Here is a 27,731-nt window from a genome sequence, read left to right as displayed (position 1 = left end):
CCTTAATCATAGCTGAGTATCAAAACCACAAATTACACCTATATAGGCCAGGCCATACAGATAAAGAAGTTAAAGGGAGCCTGAAGGAAGCAAAAAAAAAATTAAGTTAGATACTTCTCTGGATGATCCGATGCATGCGTACGTATCCAATTGGCTCACAATGCACCATGGCGAGCTGGGCGCAGGGTGAACCGAATGATGGCTCACCCTGCTGCCGCTAAAAATCCCTGGCGGTGTTAAATACTATTCCCCCTCAGAGTTATAGCGATCATCAGAACCCCCAATTACCCTTATGCGCCCCGCACACTATAGCATTACTGTTATAGTGGTGCCTAGTTTTGGCGCTGGGCACCAAAACTACCTGCTTCATGATCAATTCCCAGATCCTCCTGCAGCTCATTGTATCAGTTCAGGGTCCCGACTCCCTCTAAACCTATTTGACAAAAGCTTTTTCAATATTTTTTTTTTGTAGTCGTGGTCCTGGCCGTGGATGAACACATCCAGACTGGTGATGTGCAAGTAAGGTCTGGACATGCCCAGTAGAACAAAGTCCTCATGTGCAGAGGAGAAAAGCCATGCCCTACTTTGTACTACTGGGCTTCAATGGGCATTACTTGCTCAAGACCAGTCCAAATGCAAAAGTCCGGGAGTGGGGTCAGACATTGAAGAGGAACCCTAAATTGCAACAGTAGGCTTTACCAGGGGCCAGAAATGCAAGCATCTAGCTTTGCTTTGCCTCCTCTTTGTGGGGAAAATTGCATTGTGTGGGAGATACATAGGTGATCTTTTGCTTATATAGAGTTGTCCTCTTGATATTGTCCAAGTATTATTTATACATTTGTGTAACGAACGGTGAAGCACAGAGAGGATCTGATTACCGGTGATCTGCAGTATCACTGGGAATACAGATGTATACCAGATTATAAGTGATCTGCAGTATCACCGATAATCCGATATACCAGCTAACCTCGGTTCACCTGAGTAGAGTGTAGTGTTTGGTGTAACAGTAACACTTAGAGGACTGGCCTCAGTGCAGTGAGGAGTACTGCACGGCTTCCTTCCGAAGACCTGAACTCTCCAAGGTGGGAGGAGTCAGGCTGACAGTAGGAAGGTTAGTCTGAAAGTGACACTCAGGAGGTAGTGTCACTAACAGGACGGGGAACCGCCTCCAATAGTAAGGTCGGTTCTCGAGGTCGGACAAGCCAGGTTGTAACACACGGACATATAAAGTACAGAATCAGAAGGCAGAGGCGGAGTCTAGGTACAGGCAGGGTTCGGCAACAGGGTATCAGAAATATCGAGGTACAAGATCAGGAGGCAGAAGCAGAGTCTAAGGACGAGCCGGGGTTCGGCAACAGAGTATCAGAATGTCAAGGAACAAGATCAGAGTTCAGGAGGATAGTCAGGCAGGCAAAGAGTCATAACAGATAATCACAATCAAACTAGTACTTTAAACTATCAACATAATCTAGCTAAGTGTAGGATTACAGCTCCAGCTGGTCCCGGCACACTTAAGGATCTGACTACAGGTCTGAGTGCTCCCACGTATGTGTTTGCAACGCCAGACAAAGAGCAAGTGAACAGCCAGCAGTATATATACACAAGGACCTCTCCAGGACCTCCCTAATTGCTGGACCAATGAGAGTAGTGGAAAATGTCAGCTGACCCGCCTGGTCAGCTGACTCCCTTCTGGCTGTTATTTAAGCTCTGCCTCTGTGCGCACGCGTACGTGTCACTCTGAATCTAGGTGGACTATCAGTCCCAGCCACACCAGTACTGTTTTGCAATGTATCCAGTGAACTGAGTGCGGGAGTCGCCTCTAATGCGGATTCCGCCGTTACCGATGCGGATTCCGCCGTTCCCAATGCGGATTCCGCCGCTCTGCCTATGCGGCATGCAGCGTTTTTTCCGCATTGTGACGCCCTGCTGGACGCGGAAACAGCCGCCTCACCTTGAGAGGCAGCGGCTTTTCCGCGTTTCATCACAATTTGTAATCAAAATGATTTCAATGTATCATTTATCTTCTATTTTGGTTCTGTGTCTATTGACTGTACTGTAAAGAACTGTAAAGTTAGAGTACTTCTTTAAAATATTGCTCTGGGACATCTCAACACATTCCAGGCAGTGAAACTTATTATATTATTTTAGTTACAGAAGCTAAAACATTTTTGTTTATGTTACAAGCATCTTTCAAATGTCAAGGTTATAGATACGTGTACTGTGTGAAGACTGAAAAAAAGCAAATTTGAAAATCACATTACTGCAGCAATCAAATATGTATATTGCTCAGTTATTACATATACATATTAATAATCAATACAGTCCTTCTAAAGAAAGAAATAATTATTATTAAACCTATAATCACACATAATAAAATCTATTACTTTGAATTACATTTAATGCTGGATTCTGTCAGTGATAGTTAGAGAAAGTAAAACTTTTATAAAATTATTTTAACTTGTAAGATAGAAGATTGTTGACATGTACTTGTTACAAGGCCGTTACAGCCAGCAAGAAAAGATAAAATTTCCCAGCCAGAGAAAGTCAAAATATGAAAAATATGAAACAAAAAGAAGGGGTTTTCCCAATTATTTAAACATGATTAAATGGTGACCTCTGCCGGTGGAAAATATTAAATGTATTTACTTCTAAGAGACAAATTTATAGAACAGGATTTTATATTATTACATTTTAATGTGCAATTATATAATAAGCTTTATATTTAAATAAGTATATTGGAGGAAGCCCTGTGTACTTCAATAAGCATCTAATTGCTGTAGACTCAGATTCAAAACAAAGATAGCATTTGATGTACAGAAGTTTCAGCCAATCAGAACCTGGGATTTAGGGAAATTCCAGATTAGGCAACCATATTGCATCCAATCACTATAAAAGTAGGAGCTGAAAGCTCATAGTTTGCACTAGCCTACCAATCTCCTAAGAAGACACACGAGGCAGAAGCTTCTAGATCAGGCATGGGCAAACTTGGCCCTCCAGCTGTTACGGAACTACAAGTCCTACAATGCATTTGCCTTTATGAGTCATGACTGTGGCTGTCAGACTCCTGCAATGCATTGTGGGACTTGTAGTTGGATAACAGCTGGAGGGCCAAGTTTGCCCATGCCTGTTCTAGATGCTGAAGAGATGACAGAGAAGGGGTAAAATGCTTAATATTTTGGTGATTTACTTTATTAATTTTTCAGCATTAAGTTCTGTTAAGATGTTAGCAAGAAGTTTTTTTAGAAGCTATTTTTATGCTATTTCTTTAAGAAGATTACTACAAGTTTTACACAGCTACTATATACACAGCTATTCTACATAACACAACTGTTATATTCTTTTTTGAATGTGCTTAGAAGATTAAAGATCGTTTGGCTATAAAGTCTTGATGAGATGGAATACTGTTATAAGGAAACACTACTTGGAACTGTTCATATTTTGTATATATGCTGTATGATAAGCAAATACAATTCTTTATATAAAATCATATACTGAGTGCTCTGATTCATTTCAAGGTATACCGTCAATCTATAATTAGTGTTGGGCGAACAGTGTTCGCCACTGTTCGGGTTCTGCAGAACATCACCCTGTTCGGGTGATGTTCGAGTTCGGCCGAACACCTGACGGTGCTCGGCCAAACCGTTCGGCCATATGGCCGAACTAAGAGCGCATGGCCGAACGTTCCCCGAACGTTCGGCTAGCGCTGTGATTGGCCGAACGGGTCACGTGGTTCGGACCCGAACGCGCTCTGATTGGCCGAACTGTCACGTGGTTCGGGTAAATAAATACCCGAACCACGTCATATCTCCGCCATTTGTCTGTGGGTTTAGCTTTGGGTAGGCAGGCAGGGTAGTTCGCGCTCCAGCCACGCTAGCCAGGGTCCCCCCCAGTCATTGTGTGTCGCTGCTGGGAATAGTAGTACACCGCTCGCTCAGCATTCTGTTTACTGCCACTCTGTGTACCTCGCTCAGCCACACTATATAGCATTCTGTTTACTGCCACTCTGTGTCTGCTGGGAATAGTAGTACACCGCTTGCACAGCCACACTATATAGCATTCTGTTTACTGCCACTCTGTGTACCTCGCTCAGCCACACTATATAGCATTCTGTTTACTGCCACTCTGTGTCTGCTGGGAATAGTGGTACACCGCTCGCTCAGCCACACTATATAGCATTCTGTTCACTGTTCTGTGTCTGCTTGGAATAGTGGTACACCGCTCGTTCAGCCACACTATATAGCATTCTGTGTACTGTTCTGTGTCTGCTGGGAACAGTAGTACACCGCTCGTTCAGCCACACTATATAGCATTCTGTGTACTGTTCTGTGTCTGCTGGGAACAGTAGTACACCGCTCGCTCAGCCACACTATATAGCATTCTGTTCACTGTTCTGTGTCTGCTGGGAATAGTGGTACACCGCTCGCTCAGCCACACTATATAGCATTCTGTTCACTGTTCTGTGTCTGCTGGGAATAGTGGTACACCGCTCGCTCAGCCACACTATATAGCATTCTGTTTACTGTTCTGTGTCTGCTGGGAATAGTGGTACACCGCTCGCTCATCCACACTATATAGCATTCTGTTCACTGTTCTGTGTCTGCTGGGAATAGTGGTACACCGCTCGCTCAGCCACACTATATAGCATTCTGTTCACTGTTCTGTGTCTGCTGGGAATAGTGGTACACCGCTCGCTCAGCCACACTATATAGCATTCTGTTCACTGTTCTGTGTCTGCTGGGAATAGTGGTACACCGCTCGCTCAGCCACACTATATAGCATTCTGTTCACTGTTCTGTGTCTGCTGGGAATAGTGGTACACCGCTCGCTCAGCCACACTATATAGCATTCTGTTCACTGTTCTGTGTCTGCTGGGAATAGTGGTACACCGCTCGCTCAGCCACACTATATAGCATTCTGTTTACTGTTCTGTGTCTGCTGGGAATAGTGGTACACCGCTCGCTCATCCACACTATATAGCATTCTGTTCACTGTTCTGTGTCTGCTGGGAATAGTGGTACACCGCTCGCTCAGCCACACTATATAGCATTCTGTTCACTGTTCTGTGTCTGCTGGGAATAGTGGTACACCGCTCGCTCAGCCACACTATATAGCATTCTGTTCACTGTTCTGTGTCTGCTGGGAACAGTAGTACACCGCTCGTTCAGCCACACTATATAGCATTCTGTGTACTGTTCTGTGTCTGCTGGGAACAGTAGTACACCGCTCGTTCAGCCACACTATATAGCATTCTGTGTACTGTTCTGTGTCTGCTGGGAACAGTAGTACACCGCTCGTTCAGCCACACTATATAGCATTCTGTTCACTGTTCTGTGTCTGCTGGGAATAGTGGTACACCGCTCGCTCAGCCACACTATATAGCATTCTGTTCACTGTTCTGTGTCTGCTGGGAACAGTAGTACACCGCTCGTTCAGCCACACTATATAGCATTCTGTGTACTGTTCTGTGTCTGCTGGGAACAGTAGTACACCGCTCGTTCAGCCACACTATATAGCATTCTGTTCACTGTTCTGTGTCTGCTGGGAATAGTGGTACACCGCTCGCTCAGCCACACTATATAGCATTCTGTGTACTGTTCTGTGTCTGCTGGGAACAGTAGTACACCGCTCGTTCAGCCACACTATATAGCATTCTGTTCACTGTTCTGTGTCTGCTGGGAATAGTGGTACACCGCTCGCTCAGCCACACTATATAGCATTCTGTTCACTGTTCTGTGTCTGCTGGGAATAGTGGTACACCGCTCACCCGTCACTGTATAGCATTGTGCTCTGTGTCGCTGCTGGGAATAGTGGTACTGTATAGCATTTCTGTACTGCCACTGTACTGCTGCCAGTCAGCGTGTACTGTAAGGATAAGTGAAATGAGGAAGAAATCCGGTGAAAGAGGGAGGGGCAAGGGAAGAGGTGTTTCCCCTGACGGTTCACGTACAGGCCACAGGGGAGCACCCAAGAAAACCCACTCAATACCACCCATGTTGTCCAGGACAACAACCCTCACAAATCCAAAAGAACAGGACCAGATAATTACTTGGATGACCTCTCAAGCGTCCAGCAGTGGGTTAAGCAGCACCAGCACATCACGCACGAGGTCCGAGTCCTCAGCCAGTTACAAGGAGCCAGTGGGCACAAAGCTGACACAACCGGCAGCGACACCACGCACACAACTGCCAGATAACCAGTCCGATGAATTACCTCAGGACACAATGGGGTATTCGCAGGAGCTATTCCCAGCCCAACAAACTTCCACCTTTCAAAGGTCAATGGAGGAACAGCCAGAAATGTTGTGCCTGGATTCACAACCGTTAACTGTGGGAAATGTACCGCGCACTGAAATACGAGGCGAGTCCGAAGAGGACTCGGAAACCCAAATCCCAGAGCAATTTGGGCAGGAGGGGTTGCAATTGCAGGAGGTCGGCCGACAAGATCTGGAAGACGACGTTGGAGTGTGCTGCGCAGAGGTTGTTGTGGGGAGCTCTACTCCACGGCGGTGGCCCACAATGACATATGACGAGTTTGAGGAGATGGAAGAGGAGGGTATGGACAATGTGGACAGAGACCCAGATTTTGTTTGTGAACGAGAACATCGCCGTCGTAGCAGCAGCACAGATGAGTCTGTTGAAGAACACACTGCTGCACGAGTTCGCCTTGTGCCACAAGGTAGGCGGCGCGCAATTTCAGGCACCACAAGCGTGGAAGTTCAAGTGAGAGGCAAAAGAGGAGCAAACAGAAATCGCCAGCAAGGAGGCAGGTGCTCCAAAGTCTGGGCTTTCTTTGAAGACTGCACTGAGGATGTTACCATGGCGATTTGCAAGGTGTGCAAGACCCGCCTGAGCAGGGGGAAAAATATTAACAACCTCTCCACCACCAGCATGAGCCGTCACATGCTATCCAAACATCCCACTCTTTGGGCAAACGCGTCAGGACAGGGTACCAGAAACAACACTGCCTCCCTTGGGTTCACCAGACCCGCCTCAGCAGCAGCAGTAGCCCAGCCATTGCGTGGTTCACAACATTCACAAACATCAGACGACGCTGACACTGTCACTTTCCGGAGTAGTGCTCTTGAGGTCTCCCAGTGTTCATCAAACACAACAACCAACAGCCCTTCCGTGTGCAGCGCTACGGTTCAGTTGTCTGTGTCGGAGATGTTTGAGCGCAAGAGGAAATTGCCAGCAAATGACCCCCGGGCCGTGGCAGTAACAGCCAGCATAGCCAAGCTTCTGGCCTGCGAAATGCTGCCATATCGATTGGTGGAGACAAACAGCTTCAAGGGCATGATGTCAGTGGCCATCCCACGTTACGTGGTTCCCAGCCGCTACCACTTTGCACGCTCTGCAGTGCCTGAGTTGCATGAGCACGTGGTCAGCAAAATAACCCGAAGCTTGAAGAATGCCGTTGCCTGCAAGGTTCACCTCACCACTGACACCTGGACGAGTGCGTTCGGCCAGGGTAGATACATCTCCCTTACCGCGCACTGGGTGAACCTTGTGGAGCCTGGCAGCGATTCCTCACCTGCTACGGCACGGGTGTTGCCCACGCCACAAACAGCTGCACCGCCGTCCCTCCCACTGGATAACAGCAGCACCTACCTCTCTGACTCCTTCTCCTCCAACGCATCTCAAAGCTGTACCTCATCCGGAAACGCTAACCCAGCAGCAGTAGGATCGTGGAAGCAGTGCAGCACAGCTGTTGGCATGCGTCAGCAAGCGTTGCTGAAGCTAATCTGCCTTGGGGATAAGCAGCACACAGGGGAGGAAATTTGGAGGGGAATAAAGGAACAGACGGATTTGTGGCTGGCACCGCTGGACCTGAAACCGGGCATGGTTGTGTGTGATAATGGGAGTAATCTCATTCGCGCTTTAAGGTTGGCTAAGCTGACACACATCCCTTGCCTGGCGCACGTGATGAACCTAGTAGTTCAGCGGTTCCTGAGGACATACCCAGGCGTGCCCGATCTGCTGTTGAAGGTGCGTCGAGTGTCCAAACATTGTAGAAATTCCAGTACTGCTTCGGGGGCACTCGCCAAGATGCAGGAGCGCTTCAATCTCCCCCACCATCGCTTGCTGTGTGATGTCCCTACGCGCTGGAATTCTACGCTGCACATGCTAGCCCGCTTTTGCGAGCAGAAGAGTGCAGTGGTCCAGTACATGACGGCGCAGTACCGAGGCGCATCCGGCCAGCTGCCAAGCTTCTGTGGATCCGATTGGGCCAACATGTTGGACCTCTGCCAAGTCCTCCAAAATTTTGAGCAATCCACGTTGCTTGTGAGCAGTGACAACTCTTCAGTCAGCATTACCATACCACTGCTGTGTTTACTGAAGAGGTCGATGTTAAAAATCAAGGAAACAGCTGTCATGATGCAACTGGGGGAATCTGAAGGAGAAAACGATCAGCGTGATGGTACCAACATCAGGCCATCCGCCTCAGGGAACGCTGGCCCCAGCAGCTATGACGAAGAAGAGGAGGAGGAACAGCTGGAGTTGGAGCAGGAATTTCATGCCACCACTGACGAGGGCCAGAGCGGTGCACGTTGGACTTCCACAATTCAACGCGAATGGTCAGCAGAAGCAGACCAGGAGGAAGGTGACGACTATGATGCATCACAACAACTATCACAACGCTCACAAGAGGATGATGAGGATTCTGGTAGGACTCTGGCACACATGGCTCAATTCATGCTAGACTGCATTGAACGTGACCCACGCATTGTGCGCATTCTGGACAACACCAATTACTGGGTTTATACCCTTCTGGATCCACGGTACAAACACAATGTTCCAAAACTGCTTAAAGAAAGAGTCAGACAGGTCAAAATGGAAGAATACCAGCAGGCCCTTGTGGAGACTTTAGAGAGGAGATTGACATCCTCCCCCTCCTCTAGCCAGTTGTACGCAGACAGACTGACTTCCGCAAACCCAGGACGACCAGGAGGGCAGCAAACAACGCAAGCCGCAGCTAGTACCCAAAAGGGAATGGTATCGGCAGTGTCCTTGGAGTGGGAAAATTTTCTGACACCCATGCAGCCGCAGCCCACTGAACAGCAAGCGTGCAGATCCACCTCCAACACCGATCGCCTGGAGAAGATGGTCAAGGACTACATGTCAGATGGCGTAGCTGTGTCGAACCATCCATCTGCACCCTTCAACTATTGGGTATCGAAGCTAGACACCTGGCACGAACTGGCAATGTACGCAATAGAGGTGCTGGCTTGCCCGGCAGCCAGCGTTATGTCGGAACGCTGTTTCAGTGCTGCCGGAGGCATCGTCACAGATCGGCGTATCCGCCTCTCTACAGACAATGCAGACCGTCTGACTCAAATTAAAATGAATCAATCCTGGATTGGAAATGACTACGCAACACTCCAGGACCCCAACCAAGTAACATGACCAATGAACATCTGGGATGGTGTTGCGTTTCCGGGCCCTGTTTATTGAACCTCTCATCTGTATTACATTTATGACTGCATGGCGGCAAAAAGCATTGCTGCTATATCCGCACGCTTTTTGTCCACATGCAAGGCCTGGGTTGTTGTGTCTCACAAAGCGTGGCCTTCTCCTCCTGCGCCTGCTCCTGTTCCATCACGTCTGCTGCTGCTGGGTTAGCGTTGCCGCGTGGTCCCTGTTTATTGAACCACTTATCTTTATTACATTTATGACTGCATGGCGGTACAAAGCATGCTATCCGCACGCTTCTTGCCCTCATGCAAGGCCTGGGTTGTTGTGTCTCACAAAGCGTGGCCTTCTCCTCCTGCGCCTCCTCCTGTTCCATCACGTCTGCTGCTGCTGGGTTAGCGTTGCCGCGTGGTCCCTGTTTATTGAACCACTTATCTTTATTACATTTATGACTGCATGGCCGTACAAAGCCTGCTATCCGCACGCTTCTTGCCCTCATGCAAGGCCTGGGTTGTTGTGTCTCACAAAGCGTGGCCTTCTCCTCCTGCGCCTGCTCCTGTTCCATCACGTCTGCTGCTGCTGGGTTAGCGTTGCCGCGTGGTCCCTGTTTATTGAACCACTTATCTTTATTACATTTATGACTGCATGGCGGTACAAAGCCTGCTATCCGCACGCTTCTTGCCCTCATGCAAGGCCGGGGTTGTTGTGTCTCACAAAGCGTGGCCTTCTTCTCCTCCTGCGCCACCCTCCTCCTGTTCCATCACGTGTGCTGCTGCTGGGTTAGCGTTACCGGTCCCTTTTCCTGGAACCTCTTATATGTATTACATTTATGACTGCATGCCGACAAAAAACATGTTACCTGTGCAAAGAAAACAGACATTTCCCGCATTTAAAAGACAGTTTTCCCTTTGAAACTTTAAAATCGATTTTCTCAAAAACTATAAGCTCTTTTTGCTAATTTTTTTTTCCTCTTGTACCCACTCCCAAGGTGCACATACCCTGCAAATTTGGGGTATGTAGCATGTAAGGAGGCTTTACAAACCACAAAAGTTCGGGTCCCCATTGACTTCCATTATGTTCGGAGTTCGGGTCGAACACCCGAACATCGCGGCCATGTTCGGCCTGTTCGGCCCGAACCCGAACATCTAGATGTTCGCCCAACACTATCTATAATTACTATTATAGAGGGCCGGATTTATATGATAGCAACGCTTTAAAGGCTGGTCCTTTACTGAGTTAGCAATCATGAAAAAGGCATGAACCTCTCAGGTTTATGACACCTCCTCCTCATTCAGTCTCCTCTGACTCTTCATGACTATAAGTACTTCTGTATGCTAAATGTCCATAGCTTCACATATGCTGTCTAACCATCTGAGCCTCTGTTGTCTTCTTCTTCTGTTGCCCTCAATTTTTCCAAGCATCAATAATTTCTCTAAAGAATCTGGTTTTCTTATAATGTGACCAAAGTATTTGAGTTTTAATAGTGGTATCAGCCCTTCTAGTGAAACGCTGCCTTATTTCTTTAAGTATTGACTGGGGTGATCTTCTGGCAGTACAAGAAACTCTTAAGGTGGCCATACACTGGTCGATGTGCCATTAGATCGACCAGCTGACAGATCCCTATCTGATCGAATCTGATCAGAGAGGGATCGTATGGCTGCCTTTACTGCAAACAGATTGTGAATCGATTTCACGATTCACCATCTGCTGAGCTGCTCCTGCCGCCTGTCCCCCCCGTATACATTACCTGATGCTGGCTCCCGGGCATCTTCTCCGCATTGCACGGCTCTGTTCCGGCTCCATCCCGGCGCTTCCTGTGTTACTCCGTGACCAGGAAGTTTAAATAGAGCGCCCTCTATTTGAACTTCCTGGTCACTGCAGTGACACAGGAAGCGCCGGGATGGATGGAGCCGGAACAGAGCCGTGCAGCGCGGAGAAGACGCCCGGGAGCCAGCCTCAGGTAATGTATACTTGATCGGATCGGCCGCCGCTAGCGACGCGCACTTTACCCGCGGGCGATCGAGGGTAATTTCCCGCACGGCGCGATCGACGGACCGATCCGATTTCGGGAGGAAATCGGATCGGCGGCTGCGTTTACCGCGAACGATTGGCAGCAGATTCGATCCCAGGATCGAATCTGCTGTCGAAACGGCCGCGAATCGAGCCAGTGTATGGCCTGCTTTAGTAGCATACCTGCAGTATACCCTACATATTGAGCACAGTGCATTTTGATTTTGCTTATAGGCTGTCTGCTCGCTTGCTGAAGCCCCGGAGATAAAAAATGACTCCAATTATTGGCTTAATTAAAATAAAGTGCTATAGTATACTTTATGTGCTTGAGTATAACAATTTCGGATATAATAAACTACTAATAAGCTACTTTGCTTGGAGTTCACTATAAAGGAATTCTACTGTATAAAATGACAGATGGCTGAATAAAGCCATGTAACAAATTTGTGTGATAGGCTGATACGAGTGACACCATTCATCCCTACGCATTGCCCATATAAACAATGACAGAAAGGTTTCATGATTTTCTGGATCAGGGTAACCACTGAGAAATGAAACTGTTTTAAGAAATAACCGTTATTAAAGTCTAGCATCACTGACCATGACATCAGGATTTCCAATGCATTCAAAGCTATAGTGAACTCCTCCTTCAGTTGTCTTTGCCAGCAACTCATGGATGGGCTCCTCACAGTCCTTTGGGTTGATACACTCAGTAGCGCCTAATTCTATTGCTTTGGCAAATTTATCAGTGTTTATATCAATTGCAATGATTCGAGCGGCTCCAGCAACTTTGCATCCGATTATTACAGACAAGCCGATGCCACCTAAGCCAAACACAGCACATGTGGATCCTGGTGTGACCTGCGACAGATCAAATAAAAGTTAAGACATACTTTATCACACATATTTTACCTACACTATCACTTATTACCATTATTAATAAAACTAGTGTTCTTACGTAAAGCAAACCTGAGCTGTAAAAAAAAAAGTTAGATACTCACCTTCTCCGTTACTTTGTTCCACTGATGTCTCCTATTCAAAGCTGGTGCTAATGGGGCTCCTTGGAATGCTTTGGAAGCATGCCCATTCCTGAGTGTTTCCGAACACAGGCGCATCCGTTCTGCAGATGCGCAAGCTTAGACTCCATCGTGTGTTGTATGTAGACACTCATGTTGGGAAGGGAAGTACTTGGGTAGACAAGTACTTTCAAAGCCTGCCTGAAGAGGGCCGAAGGCTTATTTGACCTGCAGGTCAAATTACTTTATTGGGGGGACAGTGGTGGAATGAGGACACGGGAAGAGGACTGGGAAGGCTCTATGAGATCCAGAGCTTCCCTCTAAATGGGTGAGTATTTTTTACAGCTCGCTTCAGTGTTGCTTTTAGTAATTTCACAGTAATATAATAGCAATTAATTCATGATACTAGCCACCGCTTTTGAAAGGATACCACCTTTAGCCAAGAGGAACATGCTGTGACCCATTGGTAATTATAGGAAAGGATTGTAATGTATCCTACACGGTTATCTGGGATTAAGTATAACCTGGACCTGTTATTCACACGCAGGCTGAAGACTGGGCAATAAGAATAGGCATGTACACACATTAGATTAAACTTTGCTGGCGTGCTGCTAAAGACTGCCTCTGCCCAGAATCTTGTGAATGTACTATGCCCCCCAACCCTTTCTAATGCATTAGTGAGAGATCCATCATGGTGGATCATTTCAACAGAATGCTGCCTGACACCATTGTTCTCCATCCTCACCCCTCCCACTCCATAAAACAGAACAGGTCACTAGCCTGGAGGCTTGCGACATGTTTGTACAGAATTGGCTATGAATTGTGGCCTGAAGGATTAAGACCCAATCTCTGTGTACTTAGTGTACTTAGCTTAAGTAGCATTAAAAGACGGGCAAAAAGTAACTGCATGGGCAAAGGCTCACTTAGGGTAGCTAGCCCATCATACAAAAGTGATGCACTTAAACCAAAAGACATCTCAAACTTATCACTAAGGCTTGTTTGTGTTTTTTGATCCACAGACTCAGAACTTGTATTAAAGGTACCTGACATTTTTAGAGTAATGTTTGGGTGTGCTGGCATATACCGTATAGAGTTCATGGTATTCTAGTGTTGAGAAAAGCATTAGCTCTGGCCTAGGAAATATATGTGTTAAGGTCAGAGATGGATTAAGATGTAATGGGGTCCTAGGCAAGGTAGTAGATTTAGGGGACCCTTGTTGGTCCTTTTGGCATGCTGAAGTGGAGAGAGGTTGAAGAAGGTAACAGGTGGACCCCTTGATGCCCACTGGGCCCCAAGTTCCTGCCTGGGTAGCCTGGTGGATGATCTTGCTCTGGTTAAGGTAAAGAAAAGTAAGGTATGGTAATAATTACCAGTATTTATTAGATAAATGCAAAAGCAACAGTGAGGCAGGTCAATGCTCTTATATTAGACAGTGGACAAAGAGAGAACTCAAAGCCAGATCTTTATTGTAGTTCATTGTCAAACTGCCTATTGCTTTTTCTGTGTAGCTACGAGCAGTTACAAATTAGGAGAGTAGAGAAGGTGTTCTGTTACTTATGGTACTTCTAGAACATGTATTTGGCTGATTGCACATGTGTAGTAGAGATTTAGCTAGTGGGTGGCTAACATTTTTGGAAATGGGGCAAATGCAGGGTATTACTATTAATGGAAATAGGCAAAGGTTATGGTGGCCACACTTGCAAGGTTATGATTGTGGAATTTCTTATCCAATCCGAGGGTGGCCACTGGGGCAAGGAGGGGATGGTGGAGAAGGATAAAACATAGCAAGAGGAGGGCAGGTTTTGCTGTGAGTGCTATTGATTTGTTACTACGCCCTTGGTGATGTGTGAAAAAAAATGAGATTAACTCACCTGGGGCTTCCCTCAGCCCCCTGCAGCTGATCGGTGCCCTCGCAGCCCCGCTCTGACGCTCCAGGACCCGCCGGCGAACACTTCCGGTTTGGCCGTCACCGGCCGACAGGCATGGGAACGCGAGTGATTGTTCTTGTTCCCAGCCTGTATATCGCCCCCTATGCTGCTATTGCGGCCTCCTGGCCGCAATAGCAGCATGGGGGGCGATATACACTCTGGGAACGCGAACAATCATTCGCGTTCCCATGCCTGTCGGCCGGTGACGGCCAAACCGGAAGTGTTCGCCGGTGGGTCCTGGAGCGTCAGAGCGGGGCTGCGAGGGCACCGATCAGCTGCAGGGGGCTGAGGGAAGCCCCAGGTGAGTTAATCTCATTTTTTCCAGGCTTTAGGTTCACTTTAAAGACCGAAGACTGCTGGTACAAAAAATGGGGCTCACCGACGTCAAACCACACGAACCGCCAATTGCGCCACTTGGCTCCTGACCCTGTCATCAATGTGAGCCAATGAGATTGGCCCACAGTTATCATGGGGTCAGGAGCCAATTAAATCGTCTCCTGACTGGCGCACAGAGCTCTGCTGTCATACCGACAGCAGAGTGAGGAAGATGCAGTTAGCAGTAGTGGTGGGAACGTGAAAACTATGAATTGAAAACTATGCCCTGGCACAGATAACAGGCCCCAAACGGCATAGATTTCAATCAGCTAAGCACTGTCATTTTTGCACAGTCATATTTTGATATCCAGCAACAGGAGTAGAAATCCCTTTGTAAAATATGCAAAGTATAAAAGCTCTCAAGCCTAGACTGCTGTCCCTATGTTCCCATGAAAGAAATTCTCTATCAAAGGTCTATATTAAAGTGACTATAAAGCCTAAATTAAACACACCATGTACCATATTCTCTTAAAAAGTTATGACTTTTTTTTGTTACAGAGACATGCTACGATCCTTCCGTGTGTGTAAGCGGGCGGGGCTAAGAAACAAAAGTCTGCACACACGGGGTCTCAAAGGGTGAGCTAAACCAAAACCCCCCTCCCCATGAAGTCATAACCTTTTAAGAGAACGCGGTCCATGCCATGTTTATTTTAGGCTTTATAGTCACTTTAATATAGACCTTTACGGTCCCAGCAACTTATATCAGCAATAAAAGCTTGACAAGGCTGCTTTACAAATATAATTGTATACACTGCCTAAATTTTGCATAGGAGGATAAACAATGGTAAAATCCACTTGAGACACTATAAAAATAAATAAATAAATAATTAAAAAAATCATGTATTTGGCTTGTTATTCTTATTATTAATAATATTATTCTTATTATATTATTATTATTATTATTGTTGTTTGAGGGCCTGGGCATAGGTTGCTGAGCTAATTTCAGCAATGTCTGTCAAAGTGCGATATGCAGGGACATCAGAGGCATTAATACATACATAGACAATAATATCTGATGGGAATACTTCTGACAAAAACACATGGCAATGCTCTTGGGTTGCAGTGCTGACCCCATTCAACTATAGTACGTGAGGCGGTACTACATTACACATAAAATGCATACAGAAGTGAGTTACTGCTGAATGCGTTTTATGGGTAATGCAGTACTGCCTCACTTACTATAGTTGAATGCGGTCAGCACTGCAACCGAGAGGGGTTTAGATGCTTTCCTTGCATTGAAAGACATCCATGGCTACAATTACTAGGGAATGCCCAATGATGTTTATCTGATTGCCATCTGGAGTGTCTTTTGGGGCTGCTTGGACCATGCCTTGTAAGGGTTTTTCACCTTCCTCTGGATGAACAGGGATATGTGAGGGAGCAGGCTGGTGTTGTATTTTGTTCTCTGGTTGAACTCGATGGACGTGTCTTTTTTCAACCCAATAACTATGAATCTATGGGAGCATTGCCATGTGTTTTTGTAAAATGAACAGCCACATGCGTTGCAGAGCAATGTGACATTGTGCCCAAACCCTGACGTATTGTAATTATTCTTTGCTGGAATTTCACACAGGCTCATAGTGATGCAATCTGACATAAACCTTGACTTTGCTTGTCACATAAGGACTTTGACACATGTAAGATTAAAGAGACCCTGAGCAGTAAAAAGAAAAAAAAAATCTGGGCATGTGTGGTTCAGTCTTTAGAGAACCGTACATGAGCAGGACTCTTAGGGTGGCCACTAACGATCCAATCTTTTTCATCCAATCTTACCAAATCTATGTAGTAGAAGAGTAAACTGATGGAATATATTGATTGTATACTATAGGCAGTTCTAGCCCTTCTATTAGATAGATAGATATGGTAAGATTGGATGAAAAAATTGGATCATTAGTGGCCGCCATTACGCTGACCAGCGTGATGACGTGCTGGGTGCACGCACATGCGACTGCAGCAGAAGATTCCGGAGCTTCCAGCAAGAGTATGGAAAGGACCAAGAGGATGCCAGGGAACCTCACAGGCTATGGAGGGGGGGGGGGCATATTTACTTTTTTTCTCGTTGCTCAGTGTCCCTTTAAGGTCAAGTGAGTCACTCACCTTAGCCACTTTAACAGCAGAGCCATAACCTGTGGTAAATCCACAGCCAATCAAACAGGCCTCATCCAGTGGTACATCATCGTGTATCTTAGCCACATTTATTTCGTCCACTACAGTGTACTCAGAAAAGGTGCTGGTCTGCAGGAAATGGTAAATCTGCTGACCCTTGCAAGTAAATCTGCTGGTGTTGTCAGCCATCTGAGAAATCTGTCCTCCAATACTGTAAACATATTTAAACAATTATTAATGAGTGCGTGTAAGTCTGTAGAATTCAAACAAACGTAACCATTAAAAAGTTATAGCAATACAAATTCTTACTCATTCTTGTGGCAAACATTTGCACCCGGATCAGTGCAGCCTCTGCATTCTCTGCACTGAGGATTATACAGCGGTATTACTTTGTCACCTACACAGAAAAGAAAACATCTATGTGACATATGTTCACTGAATTAAATATGTAGCAAGGAAAACAATTATCCACAGTGTGAGTGCAAGTCCTTAATGTTAGAAACAGCTGACAATTAAGTTTGTCCTCCATGTTGTCCTAGCCCTCATAATAAGCATCCAATCTATGCCCAATTTTAGTAAATGTGTTCTTTAGTCATTAGGATTTGAAGACACCAAATGAGTACCTCTGGAGCAGGCATCAAAAACTATGGTGCCTAGACATTTCTGATCCATAAAAAGCTGGGTGTGTTTTATTCATCGTATCTATGATTATGAGTGGTTGCTCTTTGCTTTCAAATCAAAGGCTATACATGTCCAATATGTATTTACAGTGGTAGTGATGATAGTAAAACATTTTACCAATATTTTACTACAACGAAACCTTACCCTACTCTGGCATAAAACCCTCCCCTTAAAGAGAGTCTGAAGCGAGAATAAATCTCGCTTCAGACCTCAGAGTTAGCAGGGGCATGTGTGCCCCTGCTAAACCGCCGCTATCCCTCGGCTTAACGGGGGTCCCTGATCCCCCAAATCCCCTCCGTAATGCGGGGTAGCGCTTCCTGGTTGGGGCAGGGCTAACCGCCGCAGCCCTGCCCCACGCGCGTCTGTCAGTGCGTATCTCCGCCTCTTCCCCGCCCCTCTCAGTCTTCCTTCACTGAGAGGGGCGGGGGAGAGGCGGCGATGCGCCGCTGATAGATGCGACTGGAGGCAGGGCTGCAGCCGTTAGCCCTGCCACCAGGAGCGACTAAGTCTGCGACCAAGTGTCGCAGTGGGGGGTTTGGGGGTCAAGGGACCCCCGTTTAGCGGCGCTATTGCGGCGGTTTAGCAGAGGCACACGTGCCCTTGCTAACTATGAGCTCTGAAGCGAGATTTATTCTCGCTTCAGAGTCTCTTTAAACCTGCCTTCTTGATGCCTAACCCTAAAACCCTCCTCCTAAAAAACTCCTTCCTGACACCTTACCTCTAAACTCGCTTTCACGCCTAACCCTAAAATCCCCCTTCCGGACGCCTAACCATAAAATCGTGTGCATCAAAAAGAAAGAATTGTTAAATACAAAAAACAACACATTTTAATATCTATAACTTTCTAATTAAAGGGTACTAGAGACGGGGAGGGGGGAAAAATATACATACCTGGGGCTTCCTTCAGCCCCCTGCAGGCTGATCGCTCCCTCACCGTCCTCCTCCACTGCTTGCATCATCTGCAATTGACCCCGAAAAGTCCTCCATTCAGGGCTAGTTGACGCAGGCACAGTTCAGCCGCGCATGCGCCCCCATTGCACTCCTGTCACTGGGAGTGTATTCCATTCATAGTTTTGTGGTTAATATCGACTTAAGCGGTTGATATCAAAGCCTCATACATGCTATCATCTGCAAATTTGCTAAGTATGTTAAGGGAAAGAGTGGGAACAAGTCGAAAAAGGATTTTTCAAACTGGCCTTATAGTTTTTGAGAAAATTGATTTTAAAGGAAAATGGTGTTATACAAAGATTTTTACTTATCCAGGGCTTACTCCATCCCCATAAGCTCGCCTGAGTCCCTCGCTGTCCTCCCGCGGTCGTCCATTCAGCGGCAATCAGCCCCAGTAACTGGCTCAGTCGCATCAGTCGAGGTCTTCTGCATATGCGTGTGTTTTTTTGAATGTTTTTTGACAGTTTAAACATTTTTCCTTTGCATTTTTAAAAGAAGTATTCTCAATAAGTACATCGTCTTTTAGAAAAATGTTGTACTTGTTGCCATTATTCCCCTTTACGCATGTAGCAATTTTGGTGACAATAGTTTGTATGGGGGCTTTGCTATTAACTGCTAAAGTCAGCACTAAATTATGCAAAAGTGATGTGTAATTGCAAAATTACGGTTCCTGATTATGGTCACAGGCGAAATTAATTAAGATTTTTCCCAAAATTTTGCATTACGGTTTCGCAACGTAATTGTGAAAATAAATTTGTGCTCCTCACTTATATCCAGAAGAGTAAATTAGAGCTTTTAATGAAAATTTCAGTGCAAATGATTCTGTTCCATTTCATGCTGCTGATATAGCCCACATTGCTGATGTGGTCCATGCAGCAGCTTAGCTTACTCTTGAGCTGTGCCGTACCTGGTTTAACCGAGGTCACTCCTTCACCAACACTTTCAACTATTCCGGCACCTTCGTGGCCAAGAATGATGGGAAGTTTCACTCCGGCTAAGGTTCCATGTTGCACATGTTCATCTGATCGACAAATGCTTGTAGCAACTATCTATAAACAAAACAAGGGGACACAATCATAACTGTATTTATAACATTCAAGCAGAGAAGGCCTTCAATGTTTTTTAATGTATAATTTATCATTACAGTGAATGGAAGCAGTGATGCACTTTGCCGAAAATGCATGCAGCAGTGCGAAAGCGCATTGCACTAGTGTGAAGGTATTTAGTGCTGTCTATGCACTTCTGATGTTCTTGCGTGTCGCACACCTTACTCGCTATCGAAACGCACATGGCAGTATGTATAGTGTGAATAAGGCCTATAGCCATTTTGAAAGGGAAGCCAGTTCACCAATCAGTATGTTTTTGTGGGTGTAGCAGGAAACCTATGCATATACAGTATAGGTAGAATGTACAAACCCCAAGCAAATACCCAGAACTATACCAGATGGAAGATTTAGATTGTATGGGAGTGGGGCAGGAGCAAAGGTCGATCAGCGGCCCATGGCATTGTAATGATTATGCTGAAGTGGGGCTCTAGGCAAGATACCACTTTTTGCCCACAGCTGATGATCACATTGATTCCGATCAGAGAGGAATTGATCGTTTTGCCACATCGGTTGGCAATCCATAAGGGCCTGTTTCCACTAGCCCTGAATTGTGGATGTTTTTTGGAGGCAGGAATGTAACCTATTGAAATCAACATATGGGTACCTTACGGTTGAGCCACTACATCATCATTTCTGGACATCATTAGAGGGGTCTAGATACTCCTTCCTGTAGTATAATTATTATTTATTTATAAAGCGCCAACATAGCTTTATAACAAGGAGTGGCGCTGTACAAAGTAGAAAAACAAACAAGGGGTACATAATGATACAGACAATGATATACATCAAATATGGACACTGGTACACAACGCAGAACTGGTGATTAAAATGACAGATGTAGCATGATGAATAAAATGTATAATAGAGTGTGAGCTATGAAATAAATAACAAAATCCAAGCTACATAAGGGTGATAGAGCCCTTGTGAGCATACAATCTAAAGGAATGGGGGGGGGGGGCAAGAGGTGGGGGAAGTATGCAGTATACATATAAGCAGTGCATGTTTAGGTTATTTAGTAAGGAGTTAAACTAGACGTGAGGTCGAAGGGGGAATGGCCTAAGTTGGAGCATATGCTTGTCGGAAAAGGTGAGTTTTGAGGGAGTGTGTGAAGATTTTAAAGGTGGGAGAGTGACGGATGTGCCGTGGAAGGGCATTTCAGAGGAGGGGTGTGGCACGCGAGAAGTCTTGTATACGTGAATGCAAAAAGGTAATTCTAGAGGAGGATAAAAGAAGCTGTGCAGATCTGAGATTGCAGCTGGGTTGGTATCTGGAAACTAGTGAGGAGATGTACAGGGGAGAGAGATTGTGGAGAGCCTTCTATACAGCTTCCTGTATAGAAATTGCACTGGTTTCCTAGCAGGTTCTTATGCTGAGAGCATTTTAAATACATCATTGGCTATTTCCCCAGCCCATGCCCTTCTGTCAATTGTTTTACCTGGTTACTGTGACGATTGAGTGCCACACCTCAGATGTCTGATTATTGGTGATCTGCGGAATCACCAAGAATGCAGACGCTATACCCAATTATGTGTGATCCGCAGAATCACCAATAATGCCAGTATAGCAAGACTGAGAGCAGAGTGTGTAGTGATTGGTGTAACCGTCACTATAATGCTTTAAAGAGACCTCACCACAGGGGCTGGTGAGGTATAAACAGTACACTGCGTGTGTACTAATGTACAACCTCCAGCCTGCTGGGGAAATAATACTGACGAGACTGAATCTCTCGAGGAGCGGGTGATTCAGACTATACTGCAGGCAAATGAACACCCGAGGTGCGGGTGAGTCATACTGAACTGCAGCCTACAAGATACAGTAATACTAAAAGAACAGGTACCTAATGAGCAGGTAATTAGGACTAACTATATCCTAGCAGAGCTTCTTAACCAGCGGAGCTGGCGCAGTTAACACCTCACCAGTGGCGAGGGCCCACTGGCGAGTAGATTGGTCAGACAGGCAGGGTTCGGCAACAGAGAGGTAAGTATCAGTACAGAATCGTGAAGCAAGAGAATAGTCGGTAATCAGGCAGAGATTCAGCAACAGGTAGGCAGATAGGCGAAAGTACAGGAACTGTAGACAGGATCAGGATCAGAGTAATAGCTAGGAGTCATACACAGGAGATCAATACAGAAGCAATAACCTAGTCTGGGTGTGAAATCTGTAGCGTCAACACCCGGGAATTAGTCTAAACAAATAGCAATAACAGAGTAGCAGTATCCTAAGCTTGGGGGTGAGGTCCTTGGTCTCAACCCCCTGGAAGTGGTCCAAAGTATAACAGAGCAACGAGGCAACAATCCTGAGCTTGGGGGTGAGGTCCTTGGTCTCAACCCCCTGAGACTAGTCTAAAGTATAACAGAGCAATACCAATATCCTAATCTAGGTGTGAAATCCTTGGCATCACACCTGGGATCTAATCTGACAGATAACAGAGCAATACAATATCCTAATCTAGGTGTGAAATCCTTGGCATCACACCTGGGATCTAATCTGACAGATAACAGAGCAATAGCAATATCCTAATCTAGGTGTGAAATCCTTGGCATCACACCTGGGATCTAATCAGACAACAGACAAGGACAGAGTAACAATTCCTGGTTTAAATACTGAAAGCAGATTCAAGCAGCCCCGCCCGAGGGGCTGAGCCAGCCTGCAAGGTAGATTGACAGGTGGAAGTCAGCTGACCACAATGTCAGCTGATCTGTCTCCTCCGCCCATAAAGGTCCTTTTGCTCCATGCGCAGGCGTGTGGATTTAAGCTGCTGTGCAAGAGAGATTCCTGTCCCCCCTGAGTCGGGAAGCGACACCCGGGATGGCGTGGCCGCAGAGGTGACATCAGGTGTGAAAGCAGCTGCGCTGCTTTCCCCCACAGTGGTAACGTCTTCGATCGTTACAGTTACTTTAGCAGCTAAAGTATCATTAATCAGCCAGCCAGAACAGATGTTCTCTGATTGGTACTGGAGGGCGGAGACTAAGTGGCTAGCTGTTCTTGAAATAAGTCTATGTACAGTGGGTTGCAAAAGTATTCGGGCCCCTTGAGGTTTTCCACATTTTGTCACATTACTGCCACAAACATGCATCAATTTTATTGGAATTCCACGTGAAAGACCAATACAAAGTGGTGTACATGTGAGTAGTGGATCGAAAATCATACATCATTTCCAAGCATTTTTTACAAACAATTACTGCAAAGTGGGGTGTGCGTAATTATTCGGCCCCCTGAGTCAATACTTTGTAGAACCACCTTTTGCTGCAATTACAGCTGGCAGTCTTTTAGGGTATGTCTCTACCAGCTTTGCACATCTAGAGACTGAAATCCTCCTTTGAAAAACAGCTCAAGCTCAGTCAGATTAGATGGACAGCGTTTGTGAACAGCATTTTTCAGATCTTGCCACAGATTCTCGATTGGATTTAGCTCTGGACTTTGACTGGGCCATTCTAACACATAGATATGTTTTGTTTTAAACCATTCCATTGTTGCCCTGGCTTTATGTTTAGGGTCATTGTCCTGCTGGAAGGTAAACCTCCGCCCCAGTCTCAAGTCTTTTGCAGAATCCAAGAAGTTTTCTTCCAAGTTTGCCCTGTATTTGGCTCCATCCATCTTCCCATCAACTCTGACCAGCTTCCCTGTCCCTGCTGAAGAGATGCACCCCCCGAGCATGATGCTGCCACCACCATATTTGTCAGTTGGGATGGTGTGTTCAGAGTGATGTGCAGTGTTAGTTTTCCGCCACACATAGCATTTTGCGTTTTGGCCAAAAAGTTCCATTTTGGTCTCATCTGACCAGAGCACCTTCTTCCACATGGTTGCTGTGTCCCCCACATGGCTTGTGGCAAACTGCAAACGGGACTTCTTATGCTTTCTGTTAACAATGCCTTTCTTCTTGCCACTCTTCCATAAAGGCCAACTTTCTACAGTGCATGACTAATAGTTGTCCTATGGACAGAGTCTCCCACCTGAGCTGTAGATCTCTGCAGCTCGTCCAGAGTCTCCATGGGCCTCTTGACTGCATTTCTGATCAGCGCTCTCCTTGTTTGGCCTGTGAGTTTAGGTGGATGGCCTTGTCTTGGTAGGTTAACAGTTGTGCCATACTCCTTCCATTTCTGAATGATCGCTTGAACAGTGCTCTGTGGGATGTTCAAGGCTTTGGAAATCTTTTTGTAGCCTAAGCCTACTTTAAATTTCTCAATAACTTGATCCCTGACCTGTCTTGTGTGTTCTTTGGACTTCACAGTGTTGTTGCTAACAATATTCTCTTAGACAACCTCTGAGGCCCTCACAGAGCAGCTGTATTTGTACTGACATTAGATTACACGCAGGTGCACTCTATTTAGTCATTAGCACTCATCAGGCAATGTCTATGGGCAACTGACTGCACTCAGATCAAAGGGGGCCGAATAATTATGCACACACCACTTTGCAGTTATTTATTTGTAAAAAAATGTTTGGAATCATGTATGATTTTCATTCCACTTCTCATGTGTACACCACTTTGTGTTAGTCTTTCATGTGTAATTCCAATAACATTGATTCATGTTTGTGGCCGTAATATTACAAAATGTGGAAAACTTAAATGGGGCCGAATACTTTTGCAACCCACTGTAAATGTGTGGCTTGTCAAAGACTTTCCATGTCATTTTTAAACAGGATACAATACCTTGGAAAAAAATCAGTTGACATTATGAAATTTAGAAATAAATAAAAATAAAGACATGTTTTTATAAGTTAATAATTAAAACTATAAAATAAATGAATAATAAAAATAAAGTATTAACAAAACATTGATCAGTTTTAAACAATTTATACAGTATACACTTTAAATATATTTGGGGAACTGGTGTTACAAAAAAAAAAAAAAAAGCACACTTAGGCCTCTTTCACAGTGGACGTTGCATTTTGATGCAATGTTAAAGTCGCAATGCACACTTTCAACGCAACGCCCCAAAAAAGTTGCACCGCAACTTAAAGAAAACCTGTACTGAAAATAAAAGTCAAAATAAGCATACACAAGTCATACTTACCTTCCATGTAGTCTACTCCTCAGTGTCTTTCTCCTGTCCCGCGTCCTATTTGTTCACTATGATCAAGGGAATTTTCCGTCCTCCATTTTGAAAATAGCCATTACCCCATAACAGCTTTCTGGTCAGCACACAGTTAAACTGTAACATCGCCCACTTGAGCTATAGGGAAACATGAACATTACCTGGTACATCCGTTTTCCTCTCAGCTATAACTGACAGCAACTGATATTTTACTGACAGCAACTGATATATTTCAGATCTGACAAAATATTGTCAGAACTGGATGGGATTATTGTCAGAAGAAAATGGTGAGCTTCTGAGAGGAACTGATGGCAAGGTAACTCTGTAATGTTCATTTGAAGTTACCTCATGTGTTTATTTTAAATATTTGTACTCAGTACAGGTTCTCTTTAATGCCCCGTTATTGTTGCATACAGTAGAGCATACAGGCAATGAAAACTATGCTTCTAAGTAATTACTGAGCATGTGCAAACAGTCTAACACAGCTAATAACGTGTATAACGCACAGCATGCAGCACTTTCTAATAGCACTACACACAAACGCAACGTGTGCACTATGAATGTTACACAGACTTAGTATTGCTGTGCGTTAGTCTGCGTTGAAACATTTTCTAACGTGCGACTTTAACGTCGCACTGTGAAAGAGGCCTAAGTGTATTTATAGTGCTTCTTATTAAAATAGTTAACACAGAAATGCATTCGCCAATAAAAATAAAATATATATGCATAATCGCCTGCATTTATAGTTGCTATTACATTTTTCATTAGCTATTCATGTATTTATCATAACATTATTGTTGGAGGTGGAAACAACACATAAAACTGCTGACACAAGGAATCTCTGTACAGGCCCAAAATGAATATAGTGTGATTACTCTAAGATAAGATAACATTCTTTAAGATAACTCCAAAGGGCCAGATTTCAAATGCAATTGGGATCAAACTTATAACCTGTTGTCCTGATGACACCAACGATACCTTTGGTCACCAGTTTGTTAGTACTGTGTTTATGACTTTCATTACATTATGTTTGTTTAAGCATACCAATACTAGCCTTTTATGGCAAGCATGCACAATATTTAACTAGGAAAAAAAAAAAGCATACAGCCTGGTAAAATAGACTATTTTTGAGGCTCCTGCTTTAGCTCCAAGAAAGTCATTGCCATTGAAGTGTCAAGTGCAGCCCTGATTCACCCATACCTCCAATGTGAGCATGCCACCACCCTCTGGGAAAGTGCAGAGAGTGGGTTAGCAAAGTCTAAAACCTCACATTAATACACACACCCCACAGAGATTTTAGGGGACTGTGAAGGGTCTCTCAAGAATAGAGAATTGTTGGCATGTTGTGAGGGAGGAAAGTAAGGCTGCTTTACTATTACCTTATTTTCCCATGGGGAAGGGTAGACATACTTTAACATAATGGGGATTGGAGACTTTAAATAAAAGACAGACAGTAAGTATGTTTCACCTTTATGCGAACTTCATTAGCCTTTGGTGGAGCAACCTCAATCTCTTCAACAGACAGCGGTTTTCCTACCTCCCACATCACTGCCGCCTTGCATTTAATAACCTGTAAAACAAGGATGTTACAGTTATTTGTACCTGCAGAATGCAGAGCATGTGCAGTTTTCCTGTGGATTAGTCTGGTGTGAGGATCAGAGAAAATAGAAATCAAATGAACAAAATCATAAGCTGGGTGTTTCTTGATGTTTTCACAATAATGTCTTAAAGTGGGCCTATACTGAGTCAAGTTAATAAACAGTCTACTAGAATAAAGTCATCTAAAAGAGATCAAAATATGCATAAAATAACCCCTGATGAAGGAATTTGTCAGTATACCCTGCTAGTATTGCTGCTCTGCTGTGATCAGTGTGACCATACTGGTTTGTCTCTTGGGCTTGAGTTAAGGGGACCATACAGTGGTCGATTTCAGCGATCAATCAATTCTATAGAATCAATTGATCACAAATCGATGCATGATTGAACGGCCGATCGATCGATTTGCAGCTGATTTCGATCAATTTGATTTACTGTATATACTCGCCTATAAGTCGAGAAATTTAGGACTGACTCAAAGTATAAAAGTGGGGGGGTCGCCTTATACTTGAGTAGTCCTAAATTTCACAACTTATAGCCGAGAATTGTAGGGGAGCCTCTTTCTCTCCCCTTACCCAGTCCTAACGCTGGCAGCTTTGCACAAAGCCCCCCGGCCCCTCCCTCTCATCACCACGTAAAGGATGGCTGCTTCTCCCCCTCTCCCCCCTCTGCCTCATCTGATGGTCAGCGCTGAAGCGGAAACTCACTGATTACACAGCGAGACATCCTCCCTTGTCCCTCTGCTCACGCTGGTCTGTTTACAATACCACAGCTACAGCTCCAATGTCACATGACACATAAGTCACATGACATCGGAGCTGTAGCTGTGGTATTGTAAACTAACAGACCAGAACGAGCAGAGGGACAAGAGAGGATGCCGCACTGTGTAATCAGTGAGTTTCTGCTTCAGCGCTGATGCTGCATTGATGACACAGAGGGCTGAGCGAGAGGGCGAAGCGGCCTTCCTTTGCGTGGTGATGGGAGAGAGGGGGGCTTTGTGGAAAGCTGCTGGGGAGGGAGTGAGTGAGAGGGGGGGCCTTTCCTTGGTGGTGGGAGGGAGGGGGGCATTTCAGCAAGCTGTGTGCTGTAGCACTTCGGGGAAGGGGAGACAGATGCTGGCTGCTGCGCGTACGTTAAAAAGGGGCGCTGGGAAAAAAGGGCGCGGGGTTTTAAACGATAAGCATGGATAACGTTTAAAAATGTATTGTACTGTATTTCGTTTAAAATTAATGTTTTATAAAGTTATAAATCATTAAATAATGTGCATTAAATCGCCAATTGTAAAAACGTTAATCTTTCGTTTAAATAGTGAAACGTATAATAACGTTTAAAAAAAAAATACTAAGTAACCCTCCCTGTACCTACCCCTAACCCCTAGACCCCCCTGTTGATGCCTAAACCTAAGACCCCCCTGTTGGTGCCTAAGTAACCCTCCCTGTACCTACCCCTAACCCCTAGACCCCCCTGTTAGTGCCTAAACCTAAGACCCCCCTGTTGGTGCCTAAACCTAAGACCC

At 45.2% G+C, this 27,731-nt stretch overlaps 1 protein-coding gene across 1 annotated transcript in view; it reads right to left on the bottom strand.

Annotated features, from left to right (window-relative positions):
- The window catches only part of LOC137547346 (alcohol dehydrogenase 1-like), a 44,830-nt gene that overhangs the window by 9,129 nt on the left and 7,970 nt on the right, over positions 1 to 27,731 (bottom strand). The window contains exons 2-6 of the mRNA XM_068270851.1: positions 26,088 to 26,189; positions 19,382 to 19,523; positions 17,155 to 17,242; positions 16,837 to 17,056; positions 12,021 to 12,281 (exon numbers count right to left, since the gene is read on the bottom strand). Of these exons, the coding sequence (XP_068126952.1) occupies positions 12,021 to 12,281; positions 16,837 to 17,056; positions 17,155 to 17,242; positions 19,382 to 19,523; positions 26,088 to 26,189 (813 nt within the window). The remainder of the gene's footprint in view (positions 1 to 12,020; positions 12,282 to 16,836; positions 17,057 to 17,154; positions 17,243 to 19,381; positions 19,524 to 26,087; positions 26,190 to 27,731) is intronic.

Source organism: Hyperolius riggenbachi, chromosome 1 (genome assembly GCF_040937935.1).
Source record: "Hyperolius riggenbachi isolate aHypRig1 chromosome 1, aHypRig1.pri, whole genome shotgun sequence".
Lineage (NCBI taxonomy): Eukaryota > Metazoa > Chordata > Amphibia > Anura > Hyperoliidae > Hyperolius > Hyperolius riggenbachi.
This window is presented reverse-complemented; position numbering and strand designations above follow the sequence as displayed.